At 43.8% G+C, this 21,583-nt stretch overlaps 1 protein-coding gene across 5 annotated transcripts in view; it reads left to right on the top strand.

Moving 5' to 3' along the window:
- RAB3B (RAB3B, member RAS oncogene family) overlaps nucleotides 1-21,583 on the top strand; it is a 130,951-nt gene that overhangs the window by 97,211 nt on the left and 12,157 nt on the right. For all 5 annotated transcript variants that reach the window (XM_045026139.1, XM_045026138.1, XM_045026137.1 and 2 more), the window contains exon 4: nucleotides 3,376-3,494. In XM_045026139.1, coding sequence (XP_044882074.1) covers nucleotides 3,376-3,494 — 119 coding nt within the window. The remainder of the gene's footprint in view (nucleotides 1-3,375; nucleotides 3,495-21,583) is intronic.

Below are 21,583 nucleotides of genomic sequence, written 5' to 3'. Positions count from 1 at the left end.
CTGAAGTTCCCGACTATGGGAGCTGTGGAGCAGGCACTGGGGGCGGGGGCAGGGGGCGGCGCTTCCCTAATCACCTCTGCTCCTAAGGGCCACAGGGACATGCCGGTCGCTGCCGGGAGCTGCGCGGAGCTGACCGGACTTCTGGCAACCTGGCGAGCTGGCGCTTGCGGCTCCAGTCCCGTGGGGGGGGCACTGAAGCTCGGGGCTTTTGGCCCATGGTGCAGAGACTTGCCGTGGGCCGGATGAAATGAAGCAGCGGGCTGGATCCGGCCTGCGGGCCATAGATCCCCCACCCCTATGTTAGACTCTGGGAGAAGAGTCCTGGCCTAAAGAGTTTGGTCAGTAAGACTGTTGAAAGCATGTGGCGAGAAAACTTTGCTTTGACTCTAATGTAGTTTAAGTTAGGTACCAGTAGGCATTTTATCTTTATGTTTTGTAACTTTTTCTGACTTTTATGCCTCATTACTTGTACTCACTTAAAATCTCTCTGTAGTTAATAAACTTGTTTTACTGTTTTCCCTAATCCAGCGTGTTCAAGTGTCTGGATAACTCCATTTGGGGTAGCAAGTTGTGCGCTATTATTCCTTTGAAGGCACAATAGACTCAACATATTTTCACTGTCCAGGAGAGGGCCGGGCAACATAGGACCCGGGGGGTGTTGGTGTCACCCTGTAGCATAACCAAGGCTGGCAGAGCTGGTGGTAGGCATAAGCAGACTAAGCAATTGCTTAGGGCTCCAAGCAGCTCCAGGGGCCACTCTATTCACTTTTTATTATAAGAACTTGCCTGGTTTTAGTATTGTGTGTCGGGGGCGGGGGGGGGAGATATTCCTGTTTAGGGCCCCCAGTGGGCCAGCACCTGCTCTGAAGGCTGGTAAAAGCCAAGGTATGGCTGGCTGGTTGCAGCACACACAGAGCTGGGAGTGACTTACATGCTGGAAGCTGTTTGTGAGCAGTCCAGGCTGGAGGCTACAGCAGCAAGACATTGTAAAGGGCACCCGAGGTTACAGGCTAGGGGTGACTCAGCTACTCCTTAGTCTGGATTGTACCCTGGTATGTCACAATCATACCGAAGACAATGCTTGTAGCCAATCGTATAATAATCTATATACAGATGTATTAAATAGGAAAAGGAAGAGTTATTTACAAGGTTAAAGCTAGTTAACATATATACACAACTGAGTTACATTCTTAAGTTTCAAAAGATAATAGAAGTGTCTGTAGTCAGCAAGATCTATACATCCCTTCGGGCAAATACAGGCTGAGTAGCTGGAAAGCTCTTGCTTATGCCTAGAAAACCTTCCCCCCACACCCCCGTGTTCAAACAACATAAAGATTCCAAGTTCCTTTTGTTGGAGGGCTTTTATTCCCCTCCTGCCATGTGCTCAGAGCTGCAAATTCAGCTAATGGGAGCGGTCCACTTGCCAGAGTCATCTTCACAGGGAGGAAAGCAGAATAACAAAAGTCTTTTGTCCTCTTGTTGCAATACATAGGAAATTCCAGGTGCAATGTCCAACAGCAGTATGTCTAGTATTGATGGAACTTCCCTTTTGGGAAGGTCATAATACTTACTCTTGAAGGCCAGCCCTTCACACTAATTAGTCTCTCTCCTGTTTTGTGATTTATGCAGTCACAGAGGTTCACAATACAACCACTTAAATATTACCTTACAATATGGCTACCAATGTTATAAGTGAGATTAATGCATGCAGCAACTCATGACCATTCAGTAAAGTCTAAACACAGTCTTATAATTCTAATACTAACACACAGGTGAGCCAGACTGACTACAGCTATGTACTTGTAAGTATTCAGTTGAGACATGGGGACTTTGGCATGAGCTGCCACCTGGTCTGCCAGTGTCACAGATGGCCTATGTGAAATGGTTTCCTGTAGCCATGTGTCAGCATAAAACTCACCAATATTTCATATCCACATTGACAGTCCCAGCAGATAGGCCAAAAATTGAATGGACATGGAGACTGAGGGTTTGTCTACACATGAAATTATTCTTGAATAGATATTCTGGAATAACTATTCCTGAATAAAGCAACAAAGAGTCCTGTGGCACCTTAAAGACTAACAGATGTATTGGAGCATAAGATTTCGTGGGTGAATACCCACTTCCTGAATAAATCCATATGTACATAAATTAGTTTAAAACACTTTGGAAGTGGATTGAGCTAAACCAGAAAAAGGCACTTTTATTCTAGAATAAAAGTACACTGCTGAAGTTATTCTGGAAGTTATTTCATTTGAGTGCTTGCCTACGAGGGGACACTGCGCAAAATTAATCCAAAGTAACTTTTAAAGTGGATTAGTTAGACCATATTAAATGCCTGTGTGGACACACTCCTTCAAAATTCCTGGGTGGATACTCGCATTTCCTTCATGAATTAAACTAATCTGAATTAAAGACACTTGAATTCTGAATGACAGTATCCATACATCAGAGGGGTAGCCCTGTTAGTCTGACATGCATCCAATGAAGTGGGTATTCACCCACGAAAGCTTATGCTCCAATACGTCTGTTAGTCTATAAGGTGCCACAGGACTCTTTGTCGCTTTTTACAGTATCGATACAGGGATTTAATACTATTTGCCTAATTCACACCTTCAGTTAATTCAGATTAATTTTCCTGAATGTCCCTGTGTAGACAAGCCCTAAAATTCACATTTTACTTTCATCTTGAATAAGTTTAACGTACAGACAAACCCTGAGCTATTGTCTCCACCTCAAGGTAGCCCTTCCAGGCAGGGGCTTGTCTACATAGTGGGGTAATGTGCTCTACTGGGGTGTGATTTCTAAAGCGCATTAATGTGCTGTGCATTAACTGATCCATGTAGACCCTACTGGTGAGCACTAAATGTTTCCTAGTGTGTTTTCACATAGTACTGTTTTAAACAGCACTTTCACAAAAGGCACTTGCAGCAACCACTCTGTGTCTAAACCAAAGATTTCACTCTCTCATCAGTGCTAAATTCTTATACACTCTTTACACAGAATAGCCCTTGACTGGTGTCCCATTTTCATCTGCTTGGAAGTGTTGACATTCAATGAACTCTGCAACATTCTGCTGCTGCACAGAGCGTGTGGCAGGGAACAGCAATTAAAGGGTTGACATTTTCCCGTATTTTTTTTTTTAGCAGGACACGTCAAAATACCATGATCAGAACATACTTAATGCAGAAACATAATTAATACTAAAATATAAACAGAAATCAATTACTGCAGTGGGAGCTGCTGGGTACTCAGCATTTCTGAAAATCAGAACACTCATTTAGTTGCCTAAATATGGGTGTAGGACCCTAACTTGTAGTTCTTATTTCTGCGACCCTGGGCCACAAAGCCTAACCACTTCCATTTTTTATTTAGGATACTGCTGGACAAGAGAGATACAGGACCATCACTACAGCCTATTATCGAGGCGCTATGGGGTTCATCCTGATGTATGATATCACCAGTGAAGAGTCGTTTAATGCAGTGCAGGACTGGTATGGAACAAATTATTGTAATCCCTCTTTTTTATTTTTTAAGCCAGTTATCTCTTCTCCAATGCTTGTTGACTGTTTCATGTGGGTTGGGAGTAATTTCCTTACCTCCCTGCAGTTGCTTTGTATTACTATGTTCTTCATCATTCATTTGAAATTCAGAAGAAATGTTGCACTATGGAATTGCGCTTGAGAAAAAGTTGCACAACTCCACTAGCTAGTTCCTTTAGGGTTTAAAAAAAATTATTTTATAAAAGATTTTATTTCCAATGGTGGATTTTTAAAGCTCTTGTTCACAGCAAAAAATATATATATGGTAACACACAACACTTATGGGTTATTGAGGTTCTTCCCTATCGAGCCACTACAACCCAGTAAAATGCTGGTTTCACGGGCCAGTTGGACACAGCCAATCATTATTATAACCTGGGTAAAATCTAAAGAAGAGGGGTAAAATTTCCAAAAGCACCTAATCCCATTTTCAAATGTGATTTAGGCATTTAAGAGCCTAATCACTTTTGAAAATGGAACTTGGGTTCCTCTGTGACATAGGAGGTTTTTAAAACTTTAGCTGAGGGTTTCCAATTAACCTTTATGAACTCTATGGAAAAGGTTAATTGGTCTAATCAATTTTCAGCTGTGGTGCCTGGTTCAGTTCCATTATACTCACTGCAACCTTAGTGAACCATTATCATTGCTGTACTGAGAGTGCATGTGGTTAAAGCTGCCTAAGACCCAAATAAAGTATTAATGGGGAAAAAATAATACTGAAACTTTCAATATATGCTTCATGGCGTTTTGAAGCACCTTAGCTTAGCTGGGGAGGGACGAGCCCTGAAAGTGTAACAGAGTAGAGAGTAACTTTCAATACTTTCACAAGGGGCTCTGATAAAAAAAATATCTTTAACCTTTAATAGGCCTTATGTCCAAGGAATGCATGTGTTGCAGTGAGCAGGGTTAGGGATTGGAGAATCTCTTGTGGTGAATACCCACATGGTGAATACCCACATGCATCCGACGAAGTGGGTATTCACCCACGAAAGCTCATGCTCCAAAACGTCTGTTAGTCTATAAGGTGCCACAGGACTCTTTGCTGCTTTCTCTTATTTGTGTTCCTTTGAAAATGTTTTTTCACAACCAGGGAAGGAGACAACAGCATGTGGCAAACAAACTTATATTCAGGAGGAAGCAACAGCACATAGGAGACAAATTTGTATTACCTGCACCTGTTGGAGGTGTTGATTGTTCCTAAAAATATGCTGATCATACTGAGAATATGGCCCAGTGTCAGTGTTTCCAGGTGTCTGATTTTCGACTAGAAAGTCCAGTCGAAAGGGAACCTGTACAGTGTCCGGTCACCACGGGGCAACGGAGGGGTGCCGGGTCATCAACCCATGCCAAGTCCTGCCCTGGGGGAGAGGGGTGTAACGTGTGTGTGTGTGAGGGGCTGCCCTGGGAACGGCCTCAGTGTGTGTGTGTGGGGGGGGGAGTTGACGAGCGAGCCTGCCTCACTCTCACCCCATAGTGGCAGCTCCTGTGGCTCTTGTCCCATGGGGCTGTCTGGGCTTGGCCCTCCAATCCAGGGGTTGCAACCTGTCCCCTGGTGCATGGTGCTGGGGTCAGGCCAAACCTGAACAGTGCTGTGTGACTAAGTGCATCAGAGCTCAGGTTGCGACTCCCAGAGTGGGGAGCCAAACCCAGCCAGCTCTGTGGGACAGGAGGGTTTGTGGGTCAAGGTGGGAGAGTCCCATGAAACCTGGGACTGTTGAGGGTGGTGGTCGGCCAAGGGTCTGTCTAGTCCAATAACTTGACTGAAAGCGGCAAATGCTAGGTGCTTCAGAGGAAGGTTAAAAAACCTCCTGGTGGACAGCTATGGAATAATCTGCTCAGCTTCTCCCTAACCCCTCTCAGATTGGTTGGTTTATGCCCTAAAGCATACAAGGTTATATCCCTTCTAAAAAATCCCAACACTATTTATACACCACAACATAGGGTGAGGCTCAAGTGAATGGAGACTTGTGAGCATTGGCATCAGGAGCCCAACAGCGCCTTCATTTACAGTTCCTCAGTGACCAGTTCAAGGCCTCTTATTTGCAAGTGGCTGAGAGCAAGCTTTGAAAACCCAAGGCACTGACTGACTAATTGTCCAGTGCTGCCACATTCTCAGCAAAGAGCCCAGGTAAGATGGTGCTCAGATGTATGGAGAATTCTTTTTAAATTCTGACTTAAAACTGTATTCAGTGTATGGTGGAGGGGAATGGGGGAGTAATAAATTAGTGTTGTTGGGGAATGGGAGGGTTTAACCCTAAAACTAGTCTCTGGGCCAGATCTTCAGCAAGTATAAATTGGAGTAGCTTCATTAACTTCAGTAGAGCTACAGTGATTTACACCTGGCTCTTGAATTATACACTTTGGAAATAGTTTGGCTTTTGCAATGAAAAATATGAAGCCATTGGTCAATTTACATTTTAAGCTAAAAAATAGTATCTGTCTTTGGGCTTGCAAGTTGAAGCTGACATTGAGAAAATGCTGATTTTATTTCTGTCTTCTATATAAATGGCTGAAACATAATCTGGTACTAGAATGTATACCCAGCTTAATGTTACTACAATGTTAGAACAGCTTTCACTCAGAAAATATACAGCTTAACTGTAGGGCTAGGTCTTTTCCCTCTTCAGTGAGAGCAAGCCCAAAGAATCTCTAAAACAGCTTCCTGTAATCACTCCTTTTTCTTCTCTTACTGCTTATGGGTCATATAGTAGAAAGGGTTTGTCAGTTTGTGAAGAGGCAACCCAATGATTTAAGGAATCTAGAATGATTTGCAGGGCTTTTAGTGACCTTGCTGGAGTCTGATAGAGACATGTATGTGACTTTTACAGTTTCCCTAAATGATCACCATTAAAGCACATCAAAACTTATTCTGGAATTATCTGGCAGTGGAAATATGATAGTTTTGGTATTAACTGTCAGCATCAAGTTCAATTCAGGTTTCTGTTGAATAACAGTTCTCTTTAATAATGTGTGTTTATGAGATCTCAGGGTCATTATAATTATGCAGAAAGCATATTACTAGAAGCTATACATTACTTCTAGCATATTACTAGAAGCTATACATCACTTTCCCATCTGTATAACAGTATGTTGTCCAGCCTTCAAACACTAAAGGAGCATTTCCATCAAGGCATGTTAAACACAGTTTTGATTAGAAACTACTGCAGATTTATGCCTAAATAAAGAGGAACTCCATACTTAATTAGCTGTTAAACTCACAAGCAGAGGTATGAATCATATCACTGGAAATATGTGGAATCATGAACTAAAGAAGAGTCCCTCCTGTTAATAGTTGTTTTGCATTCTCAAGTGACCACTCAGAGCTCCAAAAGTCTAATGGGCATTTTGGCCAATTAATCCCAACTACTGATATTTAGAGAATTTAGAGAATTAATTCTGGAGTTGTACGCTCACACTTCAGACCTCCTTTGGTCATCTACAGAATCATACCACTGCATATGTGATGGGGCCACTTGGTTTTCCAGTTAAGGAATAAGAACATAAGAATGGCCATGCTGGGTAAGACCAAAGTATCCTGTCTTCCGACAGTGGCCAATGCCAGGTGCCCCAGAGGAAATGAACAGAACAGGTAATCATCAAGTGATCCATCCCCTGTCACCCATTCCCAGCTTCTGGCAAACAGAGGCTAGGAACACCATCCCTGCCCATCCTGGCTAATAGCCTCCATGAATTTATCTAGTTCTTTTTGGAACCCTGTTATAGTCTTGGCCTTCGCAACATCCTTTGGCAAGGAGTTCCACAGGTTTACTGTGTGTTGTGTGAATATGACTTTTCTTGTGGAACAGCAAGGAGGGTGATGTGGCACTCTGGTGTGAGAGAGAGAAAGACTGGTCATACCTTCCTAGAGAGACATAACAAAGGGTAACGTGAGAATGAAGGACCTAGGAACCATCCCGTTCTGGCAACAATTGCTTTCCTTGAGTTAGTAAAACAGAACAAATGCACATAATAATGTGTCCTAGGAAGCCTCTACCTAAAGTTTGTGATCTCATTTGATAGTTTCTCATATACGGTATGGGAGTCTGAAAGCCTGGTCAGTACTGGTTGTACTGAGGGAACAGACTCTTTACCATCATTTCATGCCTGGTCTACACTACAAAGTTAGGTTGATGCAAGGCAGTTTATGCCAACCAAGTTGAGCATGTGTCTTCACTTAAATTTGTCTTCCACTTATGTAAGTGCCCTGTTACACCAACATAATAACACCACCTCCCCAAGCAGTGTAGAGTCATAGTCTATGAAGTGCAAGTTGAGACACTGTGTTACTTATGTCAACCCTAACTGTCCTCCAGAAGCTGTCCCACAATGCCCCACACTGACCACTCTGGTCACCATTGTGAACTTCACTGCCCAGAGGTCATGAAGACTGGAAGACCTCCCTCTCCTTTAAATCCTTGTGAATTTTTGAAATTCCTTTTCCTGATCACCCAGCTTGGCAAACATACCTGGCAGATCTCCATTGTTGAGTGCAACTGCCCAGCTGACTGTGCTGGCAACATGCTCCAGACGTGCTCCTGCCTGGAGTAGATAGGAGACACTGCAACTCCTGGGCCTGCGGGGAGACGAGGCTGTACAGCTGCAGATCTGAACAGAGCTGTATGAATGTTGACATCTATGAGCAGATTGCTCAGGGGATGCAGGAGAAGGGGTATGACAGGGACTATCAGCAGCATCACATGAAAGCCAAGGATCTGTGGCAGGCATACCAGAAGGCCAGGGAGGCCAACAATCTATCTGGTGCCAAGCCACAGACCTGCTACTTTTACAAAGAGCTGCATCCCATTCTCAGCAGAGACCTCACCACCACACACATCCACACCACGGATGTGAGGAGGAGGAGGTGGTGGACAAGGAAAGCGGGGGGTCTGAGGCATAGGCCTTTTTTTTTTGCTGGAACTGAGTCAGCACCAGAGGTTGGGCTGCACCCTGTAAATAGTTGTTAACAATCCTTACTCAAGCATTCACTTCCCAGTGCCCTGAAGGAATTCTGGCTGAATCAGCCAGGCTGCCTCTAGAATGTTCTCCTTTGGCATCTCCCAATGTGGGCTGGAAGCTAAAAGCTACAATATAGTCTTTTGTCATTAATACTTGGCTTTCCCCCAACTTGTTTGGTTTTAGCCACCATTTTATTCTTGATATGGCTGAACCCCATCAGGCAGTCGCACATGGTTTTTGCCTCCATGCAGATCTGAAGAACCACCTCCCAAACCATGACATCACACTAGTCACATAAACCTCACCCACTCTCCTGAACCACCCTCCAGCAACTAAAAATCATTTATGTAATGCTAACCCCTCGGCGCACAAATCTAAAGGTTCTGCCAAAACCTGATTCTTCTGCATAACCATCATGTTCTTTCCACAAAGCCAGTGGCCTTCTCTCCATTAATCACAGTTTGTGTGCAGTGACCTTTTCATATATTAGTGCAGATGTGAATTGCGGTATCTTTCATTAAACTAGAAATACCTTCTTGTGATACATCTCTGTGCTATCAGTCTTAAAGTAAGGATGATGTGCTTAGTGCTACCCCATAATGCATTTGAACAGGTTTATTAATGGAGAAGATTTCACTCTTAATAGGATCAGAGGTCATGAGCAGAACATGCAACATGATTTGGACTGTATCTGAATTCACTATATGGCTAAAGCATGAAGCAGTTATAAGGGTAGCTGAAGAATTATCAGGCTGCTTAATCTGTGCCTTGATCATTGTAGGCATCTTTAGTCACTGGTTTGCCAAATAATGTTCAGGGTTACTGTACTGCTGTAGCCATGGGCAGTGGGTACAGTAGGCCAGAGAAAGCTAAGCCTTCCCCAGCGCAGCCGCCGCTGCCCTGCCGCAGGACACCTGGGCCGTGGTGGCCCCTCTGTGCTCTGCCTCTTCCCCTCCCTGTCCCCCCCGTTCCATGAGGTCCCCGCTGCCGTCTGGTGTGTCCCTCCTCTCCTCCACTCCACCCACCACCTCCAGAGGTCCCCGCCACTCACCGCATCCCTCCTCTCCTCCACCCTCCTCCCACACGAGGTCCTCCCCCGCCCCACTGATCCACTTGTCTCCTCCCCCATAAGGCCCCCCCCAACCACTGCATCCCTCCTCTCCTCCACTGCCTTCCCCTGCCAGACCTCCCCTGCCCCCTGCTCGCCATGTCCTTCCTCACCTCCCCACCCCCGCAGGGACATGGAGGGATGTGGAGAATGCGAGTGGCAGAGGTCTCGGGGGAGAGGTGGGGTGGAGGAAAGGAGGGACATAGGTAGGGGGGAGGAGAGAGGAGAGGAGGGATGCAGCAAGCAGTGGCGTGGGGTCGGGACTGAGTGGGGAGGGGCAGGACCTGGGGAGGAGTGTGGGTGGGGCTGCAGGCAGAAGAGGCGGGACAGGGAGCTAGCTTACCCCAGTGGAAGCTTCACCCGCTGCCCATAGTTGTAGCTAAGAACTGTGAAGCTTTCTTCTGACTCAGTTACAAATGTCCTCATCAGAGTCTCACAAACTATCAACAAGGAGTCTGGTGGCACCTTAAAGACTAACAGATTTATTTGGGCATAAGCTTTCGTGGGTAAAAAAACCACTTCTTCAGATGCATGGAGTGAAAATTACAGATGCAGGCATTATATAATGACACATGAAGAGAAGGGAGTTACCTCACAAGTGGAGAACCAGTGTTGACAGGGCCAACATACCATGAGGAATGGTAACATACAAAAGCCAGTAGGAGAACACTTCAATCTTCCTGGACATTCTATAACAGATTTAAAAGTAGCTATACTTGAACAAAAAAACTTCAGAAACAGAATTCAAAGAGAAACAGCAGAACTAAAATTCATTTGCAAATTTAACACCATTAATTTGGGCTTGAATAGGGACTGGTAGTGGCTGGCTCATTAGAAAAGCAGCGTTGCCTCTCCTGGAATTGACACCTCCTCATCTATTATTGGGAGTGGACTACATCCACCCTGATCGAATTGGCCCTGTCAACACTAACACGGCTACCTCCTGACACTTGATAAACTATCAAAATGCCAAGTATATCAGAGGAGAGCTTCTTTCACTATTCTCCAAGTTAAATGTCCTGTATTTTGAGTACTCTTGAAAGCAATTGACTTCAGAACTGCAAGTTGCACACTCTACATGGATTCTGTGCAATCTGTGATCAGAGGAAAGAATGCTTTTGGAGAAAGCATAGTTAGAATTGCTAGTCTTAAGGCTTGACAACAGACAAGTTGCACCAGTGTAAATTAAATCAGTTCATTAAACTGGTACAACTTTTGTGTGCATGTTCTTGTATCAGTTTAAACTGGTAATATCAGTTTAGCTTGTGCCTGTATATTTACCAAAGCAAGGTAACTTGATATAAGCCAGGTTTAAACTAATAGTGTCAACACACAAAGTGATGTTGGTTTAACTAAATCAGTACAAAATCACACCTTTAGTCAAACAGTACAACTGTGTGTATAGACCAGGCCTCAGTTAGGAGTCTTCCCATAGGAACAATGACAGTGAGACACAGACACAGAAAAACTGCATACAGAATATGAATATACAAGTCACACTACCCTGTCCGGGGTTAAGTGAAAGGAAAACATCTGTATGACATGAGCTTTCCACTCATTCATTTTGCCAGGACCTTAGGTAATAGGTGTGGTAATAGGAATCTTTATAAAATCCTGAAAGAGAGAGGGAAAAAGAACCATAAAAATGGAGGACTAGCAGGGACCTTGATGGTCACCTAGTCCAGTCCTATGCACTGAGGCAGGACTAAGTATTATTTAGACCATCCCTGACAGGTGTTTATCTAACCTGTTCTTAAAAACCTCTAGTGACAGAGATTCCAAAACCTCCCTAGGTAATTTGTTCCACTGCTTAACTACCCTTACAGTTAGAAAGTTTTTCCTATTGTCTAACCTGTATTTCCCTTGCTGCAATTTAAGCCTGTTACTTCTTGTACTGTCTTCAGTGGTTTATCACCCTCCTCTCTGTAACAACCTTTTACATACTTGAAGACAGGAGTGTCAGAAACTGCCTAAAAGTGGGGGGCCAGCAGTTCCCGAACCATGGCCCTGCCCGCCCATTCTTCTCCTCCCCCCCCTGCAAAGTGCTTGCAACCCATCCCAGCTTGGTATGGTCCAGAAACTTTATATAAGAGACCAGGGAGTAGGCGGTCCTGCCCAGTGGTCACACCTGGGCTGAAGTCTGCCCATCAGTGACAGTAGGTCACCAGACTGGAGTTGGAGGAATTGCAGGAGTCAGGGTCAGAGTCAGGCCAGGATTGGAGCCTGGAGACTCGCAAAGGTAGTACCAGGCTAGAATCAGGAAGCAGGTTCACAGTCAGGCTGGAGATGGAGATTGGAGATCAAGCAAAGTCTGGCACTGCAGCCGGCCAGAGTCTGTGTGGTTGACCGGACAACCCCTGAGGTTAAATATGGCACTTGGCCAATCAGAGAGCCGCAGGGTACCGTCACTCAGGATCTTTTGGGCAGTACTTCCAGCGGCGCATACTCTCCATATGCTCCTTGGCTGTGCCTTTGCATGGCCTTCTGGTTGCACTGTGTGAATATCAGCTGTCCCAGACTTTGCAGACCTGGCTTCTAGTCCCCAGGTCCTTATACTTTATAAGTGTGTACTCTATGCCATTATCCAAATCATTTATGAAGATATTGAGTAGAACAGGACCCAGGACAGATCCCTGAGGAACCCGCTTCATATGCCCTTCAAGCTTGATTGTGAACCATTGATAACTACTCTCTGAACATGCTTTTACAACCAGTTTTTCACTCATCTTATATATAGGTTCATCTAGGCTATATTTGCCTAGTTTATAAGTAGGTCATGTGATACAGTATAAAAAGCGTTAGGTCTGGTCTACACTAGGAAATTAGGTCAGTATAACTACATCGCTCAGGGGTGTGAAAAATCTACACTCTTGAGCGACACAGTTAAACTCACCTAACCCCCAGTGTAGACAAGTTACCACCTCTCAGGGAGGTGGATTATGAACTCCAACAGGAGAACTCCTCCTGTCGGCATGGATAGTGTCTTCATGAAGCACTACAACTGCACATCTGAAGCATTTTAAGTGTAGACGAGCCCTTACAGAAGTCGAGATATATCACATCTATTGCTTCCCCCTGTCCACAAGGCTTGTTTCCTTGTCAAAGAAGGATATTAGGATGGTTTGACATGATTTTGTTCTTGAAAAATCCATATTGACTGTTACTTACCGCCTTATTATCTCTTAGGTGCTTACAAATTGATTGCTTGATTATTTGCTCCATTATTTTTCCACTACTGAAGTTAAGCTGACTGGTCTATAATTCTCTGGGTTGTCCTAATTTCCCTTTTTATAGATAGGTCTATAATTGCCCTTCTTCAGTGTTCTGGGATCTCTTCCATGGTTCTCAAAGATAATTGCTAATGGCTCAGATATCTCTTCAGTCAGTTCCTTAAGAGAGAGAGTTGTGTTTAGTTAAAGGCATTAGTTTAAAATTGTACAATAGCTTTTTAAAAAAACTTGGGTGCTAAAGTTCGGCACCTAAACCCATATTGGAGTTGCAGCTAGCAAAGGATGTTAAGAGTAAAAAGAAGGGTTTCTTCAGGTATGTTAGCAACAAGAAGAAGGTCAAGGAAAGTGTGGGCCCCTCACTGAATGAGGGAGGCAACCTCATGACAGAGGATGTAGAAAAAGCTAATGTACTCAATGCTTCTTTTGCCTCTATCTTCACGAACAAGGTCAGCTCCCAGACTACTGTACTGAGCAGCACAGTATGGGGAGGAGGTGACCAGCCCTCCCTGGAGAAAGAAGTGGTTCAGGACTATTTAGAAAAGCTGGATGAGCACAAGTCCATGGGGCCGGATGCACTGCATCTGAGGGTGCTAAAGGAGTTGGCGAATGTGATTGCAGAACCATTGGCCATGATCTTTGAAAACTCATGGCGATCGGGGGAGGTCCCAGATGACTGGAAAAAGGCTAATGTAGTGCCCATCTTTAAAAAAGGGAAGGAGGAGGATCTGGGGAACTACAGGCCAGTCAGCCTCACCTCAGTCCCTGGAAAAATCATGGAGCAGGTCCTCAAGGAATCAATTCTGAAGCACTTAGAGGAGAGGAAAGTGATCAGCAACAGTCAGCATGGATTTACCAAGGGCAAGTCATGCCTGACCAACCTGATTGCCTTCTATGAGGAGATAAATGGTTCTGTGGATGAGGGGAAAGCAGTGGATGTGTTATTCCTTGACTTTAGCAAAGCTCTTGATACGGTCTCCCACAGTATTCTTGCCAGCAAGTTAAAGAAGTATGGGCTGGATGAATGGACTATAAACTGGACAGAAAGCAGGCTAGATCATCGGGCTCAATGGGTAGTGATCAATGGCTCCATGTCTAGCTGGCAGCCGATATCAAGCGGAGTGCCCCAAGGGTCGGTCCTCGGGCCGGTTTTGTTCAATATCTTTATTAATGATCTGGAGGATGGCGTGGACTGCACCCTCAGCAAGTTTGCAGATGACATGAAGCTGGGAGGAGAGGTAGATACGCTGGAGGGTAGGGATAGGATACAGAGGGACCTAGACAAATTGAAGGATTGGGCCAAAAGAAATCTGATGAGGTTCAGCAAGGACAAGTGCAGAGTCCTGCACTTGGAATGGAAGAATCCCATGCTCTGCTACAGACTAGGGACCTAGTGGCTAGGCAGCAGTTCTGCAGAAAAGGACTTCGGGGTTACAGTGGACGAGAAGCTGGATATGAGTCAACAGTGTGCCCTTGTTACCAAGAAGGCTAATGGCATTTGGGGCTATATAAGTAGCAGCATTGCCAGCAGATTGAGGGATGTGATCAATCCCCTCTATTCGACATTGGTGAGGCCTCATCTGGAGTACTATGTCCAGTTTTGGGCTCCACACTACAAGAAGGATGTGGAAAAATTGGAAAGAGTCCAGCGGAGGGCAACAAAAATGATTAGGGGGCTGCAGCACATGATTTATGAGGAGAGGCTGTGGGAACTAGGATTATTTAGTCTGCAGAAGAGAAGAATGAGGGGGGATTTGATAGCTGCTTTCAACTACCTGAAAGGGGGTTCCAAAGAGGATGGATCTCGACCGTTCTCAGTGGTACCAGGTGACAGAACAAGGAGTAATGGTCTCAAGTTGCAGTGGGGGAGGTTTAGGTTAGAGATTAGGAAAAACTTTTTCACTAGGAGGGTGGTAAAGCACTAGAATGGGTTACCTAGGGAGGTGGTGGAATCTCTCCTTCCTTAGAGATTTTTAAGGTCAGGCTTGATGAAACCCTGGCTGGGATGATTTAGTTGGGGATTGGTCCTGCTTTGCGCAGGGTGTTGGACTAGATGACCTCCTGAGGTCCCTTCCAACCCTCAGATTCTATGATTCTGTGATTTAGGCACCCAAATAAAAGTGGCCTCATTTTTGGAGGCATTGAGCACCAGTGACTCCTATAGGACCTCATTTTCCACTAGCTTGCATCTTGTGTAGCTATTTAAACCTGTGCAAAGTGAGTGTGCAACAAAACCAGATCTGAATTCCCCATTCCCTCAAACCATGAAACCACCTTACACACATTTTGCATAGCTGGGCATGAATGTGCAAGGTGCCAAGCAGTGGTGATTCAGGGCCATTGACTTATATGTGAGCTACCAGTGCTCTACATCTCTGAAAATCAGTCCACTTTTATTTAGATGTCTAACTTTAGATACCCAAGTTTGAAATTTTTGCTATATATTTAAAAAATATTTATGTATCATACTTTACATTACTAAAGATTCAATAATTTTAAAAATCTTATTTATTTTTAATCATATAAGCTTTTTGTTTACTTTTTTATATTTCTGCTGGCTATGAGAATTAAAGCAGAATAGTCATCTTCATTCTTATTTACTATCATCCTTTCCAGAGTGAAATCCTGTTCTTACTGAAATCAATGATAAAGTACCCTGTCAATTTCACTGCCAGGTCCTTATGCCCTAGAACACTGCTACAGTGCTTTGCTTACAAATGTTGTAGGGGGAGAGTTTATTTGTTTACAAAAAATCCAGTGGGATTTTTTTTTAATTCATGCAAATATTTTATGGAACCTAATGTCAATAGAAGTATTATGTTTGCCAAATCTAAATTTGGGTCAGATTTATCCTGAGTGCTTCTTTACCTTTCAAAATGTTTTTTGTTCTATTTTTTCTTTGCCATGTTTCCTGAAACCTGATGTAATAAAGATAATGGGAGTCACTCTGCTGATTAATTTGAGGCATGATTTAGCTTAGAAGATTAAAGTCTTGTTGCTATAACTCTTCTGGATGGAAATAACTGTCAGATGGAAATATTAGTCATTTTTATAGGCAGGTACAATTTGAGCTAAGTGGCCTGTTAACCAATAAGTGAAAACAAATAAAATGACTGCAAAGCCTCAAGCTTACATTACTGCACAGAATTTCAGTTCCTTGGGCGACATTTTGCTCTGAGAGTTGCAGAGATGTAACTTAGAGCAAACTTGAACCCTGAGTATCTTTAGCAAAAATTGTCTAACCAATTTACTGCAAAGCAGGTGGGGCTGAGGGTGACATGAGAGGGAAGAGATCAGCTTTTATATTTCTGGCTTTACATCTGGGTATGTGTGATGGTTCTCGGGGTATCCAAGACTGTGAGTCATCTCCTTACCCCGTCTCCAGCGTGAGGCTGTCTTGCCTGTGGTAGCCCGCTGATATCACCAGCCTGTTAGCCACTAAGCACTCTCTTCTGGGCTATGCCGGCCCTTTCTTTACATCACAGGTTAACAAGAGGTGCGCCCGAGTCCCTTGATGCATTCCCCTGTGATACGCAGCCCCTGATGCTGGCTACTCACAACAATCCCCAATCCTCTGTTCCCACAGGAGCAGTGTACCCCAGTTTACCAGTTTTACCCAAATCACCACTCCTGTATAAAGCACAGCGCTTGTGAGCACTTATAATAAAACAAGAGAAGGTTTATTTAAGAGAAAAATAGAGGCTCCACTAGAAACAAGAGGGAATGATGGAAATAAATGGTTACAATATAAAACAAAATCATTAAAACACGAACTTGGCCATATATTTATTACCTTTCCTTTCCAATAAAGTAGATTCCCCCTCCTGCCCCCCCCCCAAGTTCAGTCTGTTGCAGAGCTGACTGGCTTCCCAGGAACCAAGATCCAGTCTTTCCTGAAACACCCTTGTTCAAGCTGTCTCCTCAGTGAATGGATGCACAGTGTCTATCTTCACCCTGTGATATATTGAACCAGTCTTCTGTGTTTATTCAAAAACATGTTGTTCTCCAGTCTGTTACAACATTCCCTTTTCATCTCGTTGGTTTTGATCGTTTGCAGTTATCTTTGATGGTTTTTCATTGACTGTTTGGAGAGGGGCAAGGGTTGATAATTGAGCTTTGTGTTACATCACTGGCTAATCATGGATGGGTTGAATTCCCTCCTGCTTGAATGGGTCATCACTGAGACAGATGGGTTCCTGGTGACTAACTCTTACTCCAGTACCATATAAGGTATATTTTTCAATATAGTTATTTTATTCCTTAAATACTACTCATCCACATATCTCACAATGATTATGAATATTGATAAATTACAAGCTTTCTATAAAGACCTCACATGCTGCCCTTCAAGGATCAATACCATGAAAGCAGTGTATTAGATGCAGTGAGTTGCTTGTAAAGAACAATGAATGCTTTGCCCATTGGCAGCAATGGGCCTCTGTGTCACAGTACGGTAGGGCGATATCATTAGAATCTTTGATGGATGAACTCCTTCTGGCAAGGGACAAAGATCAGGGTTTTATGCTGATTTTATTAGATTTCTCAAGTGATCTAGCTGGGGTAGATGGTCTTCAGTAGCTCCATTCCTTCCTTTTTGAGAGAGTTCAGAGTCCAGTGACAAAGTTTCTGAAGACAGGCAAATCACTCATATTTAGATAGGGAGCTGGAATTAGAAACCTTATCATTAAGTTGCAAAAACACAGGCCTCTAACACCTGAGCTAAAGAAAAGTTCCTCTAATTTTTATTCTCCATATAGGCCAGATACTAGAGCGGGTCATTGCACTCGCTGATAAACACAAAGCCAGTATCTTACAGTCCTGCATCACATCCTTTTAGCTCCTTTCTTATTCAGCCTTTGTGAGTGACGTCCCAGGGGAGGCTGGGAGGTGTCATAGGTGGCAGTACCCATCAGCATCTTCATCACACTCTGACCTGCCTCTTCTTTCTACTAGGTCTGGATAGTGTAGTTTTCCTGCTTTCCCAGCAGCTGCCTGAGATGAGGACCTGGATAAGAATGAGAGGGCAGAAACTCTTGCAAGAGATGATGGAAATGATACTGGTTCATAGAGTGATGAGTCAAGAATCTATGGAGTTCTTCTTCTGCCATTGGTACTGGACTATATATTGGAAGTTAAAAAATGGGGTTTCTCCATGAACTTGATCAGAGTACATCTCGCAGAAATCACAGCATTCTACTACAAGGTGGACGAGTTCTTGATCTTTGCCCACCCGACCACCAAACGTATTCTCAAGGGCCTTTGTAATCTTTACCCCAAAATACAAGACCCTGCTCCATCATGAGACCTCAATCTAGTGTTGTTGAACCACCAGCGACTTGTTCACTTCTCCACCTCTCGCCGAAGGTGGCCTTCCTTGTCGCTATCACATCCTCCAGATGAGTGGGCGGACTGGGGATCCTCATGGCACACATCCTATATGCAACATTTTTCAAAAACAAAGTTACTTTAAGACCACATCCCAAGTTCTTACTTAAGGCTGCTTACTCATTCCATCTGAGTCAGCCCATTCATCTCCTGTTGTTCTTCCCCAAATGTCATGAGAATAAATGAGAAGCAGTGCTCCACACCCTAGAGGTCTGAAGAGCGCTAGCTTTTTACATTGAAAGGACAAAGACTTGCAGAAAATCACCAAAATTATTTCTCTCCATCACTTCTGCTGGTGGCATCTGATTCAGATGATGTAAATGAACATACATCGGTCTGCTCTGCTTTGGATCATTATCGAGCAGAACCCGTCATCGGCATGGACACATCTCCTCTGGAATGGTGGTTGAAGCATGAAGGGACACATGAATCTTTAGTGCATCTGGCACATAAATATCTTGCGGAGCCGGCTACAACAATGCCATGCAAATGCCTGTCCTCACTTTCAGGTGACATTTTATACAAGAAGTGGGCAGCTTTATCCCCTGCAAATTGTAACCAAACTTGTTTGTCTGAGCGGGTACTGAGTAGACTTGTAGGCTCTAAAGTTTTACATTGTTTTATTTTTGAATGCAGGTTTTTTTTGTATGTAATTCTACATTTGTAAGTTCAACTTCCATGGTAAAGAAATTGCACTACCATACTTGTATTGGGGAATTGAAAAATACTATTTTTTTTTATTTTTGCAGTGCAAATATTTGGAATAAAAAATAAATATAAAGTGATCACTTTACTCTTTGTATTCTGTGTTGTAATTGAAATCAATATATATGAAAATGTAGAAAACGGCCAAAAATATGTAAATAAATGGTATTACTGTTTAACAGCGCGATTGATTTTTTTAATCGCTTGACAGCCCCAGTTAACAACAGCTACCACCCCCACTGGGACCTGCACACACTCCACAAGAGCACTTTCTGCCTCAATAGTCTTCCTCAACAATGACCCCATTATGGACATCTGCAAAGCAGCAACATGGGCATCAGCCCATGCATTCACACAACATTGTGCCACAGAGCAGCATTCATCATCAGACGCTCTATTCGGACTTATGGTTTTATCATCTGCCACGACCACAACGCCGAAGCCCCTTCCTTCCACCAAGGGGCACTGCTGTACTGTCACCTAAAATGGAGCACCCACAGGAACACTCCTTGAAGAAGAAGAAGAAGAAGAAGAGGTGGTTCCTCACCCTGTGCAGTAACAGCTTCTTCGAGATGGTTGTCTCTGTGAGTTCTCCTCTATCCTTCCTCTTCCCCTCTACAAAGGAACCCGAGCCAGGTTTATTGTCAAACGAAGCACAGTAATTGTTTCCTATAGACTCTACAGGACATACTACGAATATGTGCCCCCTGGCAATGGACACAGCTCAGTCAGTGGTGGGACACTCCACTGCCCCCTAGGCTGGACAAAGATGTGCACTCGGGACCTATTTTTATACAGTTACAGGATAGATTACTCATCCCTACTGACGTATTGAGGTGCAGCCCTTTGGCTCATTAGGGTGCTGTCTCCCCCTTTGATCATGTTGTTTCAAACAGATCTATCCATCATGCTGTCCTTTTGACCCTGTCTTTAAGATGCACCTGCCTGTTCCTTGTTATCTCTTTGGAGTGTTCTGATGCTATCTTGGCACAAGTTCCTCTTATTAGCACTTATGTGTAGATGCACCTGCTTCTAGCAACCTTCTTCTTGCCAACTTCTGTGAGTGGGGCTTGCCTGTGGCTCACAGCCCAGCTTTTGCTTAGCAATGCCTGGAAGTACTTTGGTTCAGGCTTCAGGCCTCAGACTGGGCCTTGGATACAAGAGTTTGTTTCAGGGCCTCATCTTACTACACTCACTACAGGTTGCACTTGGATTCCTAAGAGACAGCAGTGTTTCATACTTTAACTAAGAGGTTGTGGCCTGATCATGGAATTACCTCTGTTCCTACTGGTATTTAGGTGTGGTAACACCAGGCAGTTTTCTACAACCATGCTGACATCTGCAAGGCTTCTGGCCAGCTCCATGTATTTATAGACATTTTTATTGAGCCTTTATTTTGCCAGCACTTAACTAGAACATTATTTAGAAATCTATGGGAATTAAAGAGGAGGGCACGTAACACTCAGAAACCAAAAAAGATTTGGTAGAAAGATTTCTTAACACATTACGAAGGAAAAAATTAAAATGTGTTAAGGGCTAAAACATCTTCAAACATCTTCACAGACTGTTCTTACTGTGTAGTGTCCAGAAGTACATGAGTTACATCACAAATGGTACAGTGCTGTGTAAAGTTAATAGATGTACATTTTGAGCCTGAGCCTTTGAGGTACTGAGTATAACTCCCTCTGAAATTAGACAAGTGCCAGACAATATTTAAAGGTCAAGAGTCAAATTCACCCCTCGGTTACTCCATGTTATTACTCTATAAATCTCTGGAGGTGGCCTCAGGGATCTATTCTCTCCTCCAAGCGCCATGTTCTTCTGCCTGGTTAGTGATGTGTTGTGTCCAAACACAGTAAATAAACCATAGTGTAAATAAAACATTCTGTCATAAATGCAGTGTGATATGATAGGTTGGCTGACACCTTAGCCATTGGGAATAAATCCAAAGCATTCAAGAACACTTACTTTAAATCCAGTGGGAACCTTTCAAACTTCTTTGAAAACGAAGCATTTTCACTTATTTTAGAAATGACATCTGGGTATAGGATTTCAACATTTTAACTTGTATAAAAAGATTATCTGTAAGACGTTGACAGAACGCATACACGTTGTTCACTGCTGTGATTTTTTTAATATGATTTTGAGTAAAGCTTGCTGTATGTCCTTGAAAGAAGCATTGTTTTCTTAAGGCAAGAAACTAAAAACATGTAAATTAGGTGGTGCACTTGCATCTGATTCAAGGTAATTTGTTTGTGTGGAATCTAATGAATTCATTTATAGATCATTAGGAGAAGAGTTTTAGGCCTTCACAAGGAAACGTTTTACTAGTCAAAGGTAGAGCTCTGCATGGATACAAAATTTGTATCCGCATCTGATCTGCGATTCACAAAAATTGTCCTCGGATATCCACAATCTGCAGATATAAAGTGGATATCCGTTGATTTTCGGGCTCTACTAACACCTCCATAGTTACCGCGCACCAGTGATGTAGAGCTGTGCCAAGCCCTCATCTCCCAACCACCCACCCACTTCTCCCCAGGGACCTCCTGTCTCGCTGCCCGCTCCGCCCCGCCATACCTCCTTCCCTGTTCCGGGCAGGGAGGCTACAATTGTGGGCCCTTGTGTGCAGTGCTGCCCTCCCCGTGGGGGACTTGGAC

This window comes from Mauremys mutica, chromosome 8 (genome assembly GCF_020497125.1).
Source record: "Mauremys mutica isolate MM-2020 ecotype Southern chromosome 8, ASM2049712v1, whole genome shotgun sequence".
Taxonomy (NCBI): domain Eukaryota; kingdom Metazoa; phylum Chordata; order Testudines; family Geoemydidae; genus Mauremys; species Mauremys mutica.
This window is presented reverse-complemented; position numbering and strand designations above follow the sequence as displayed.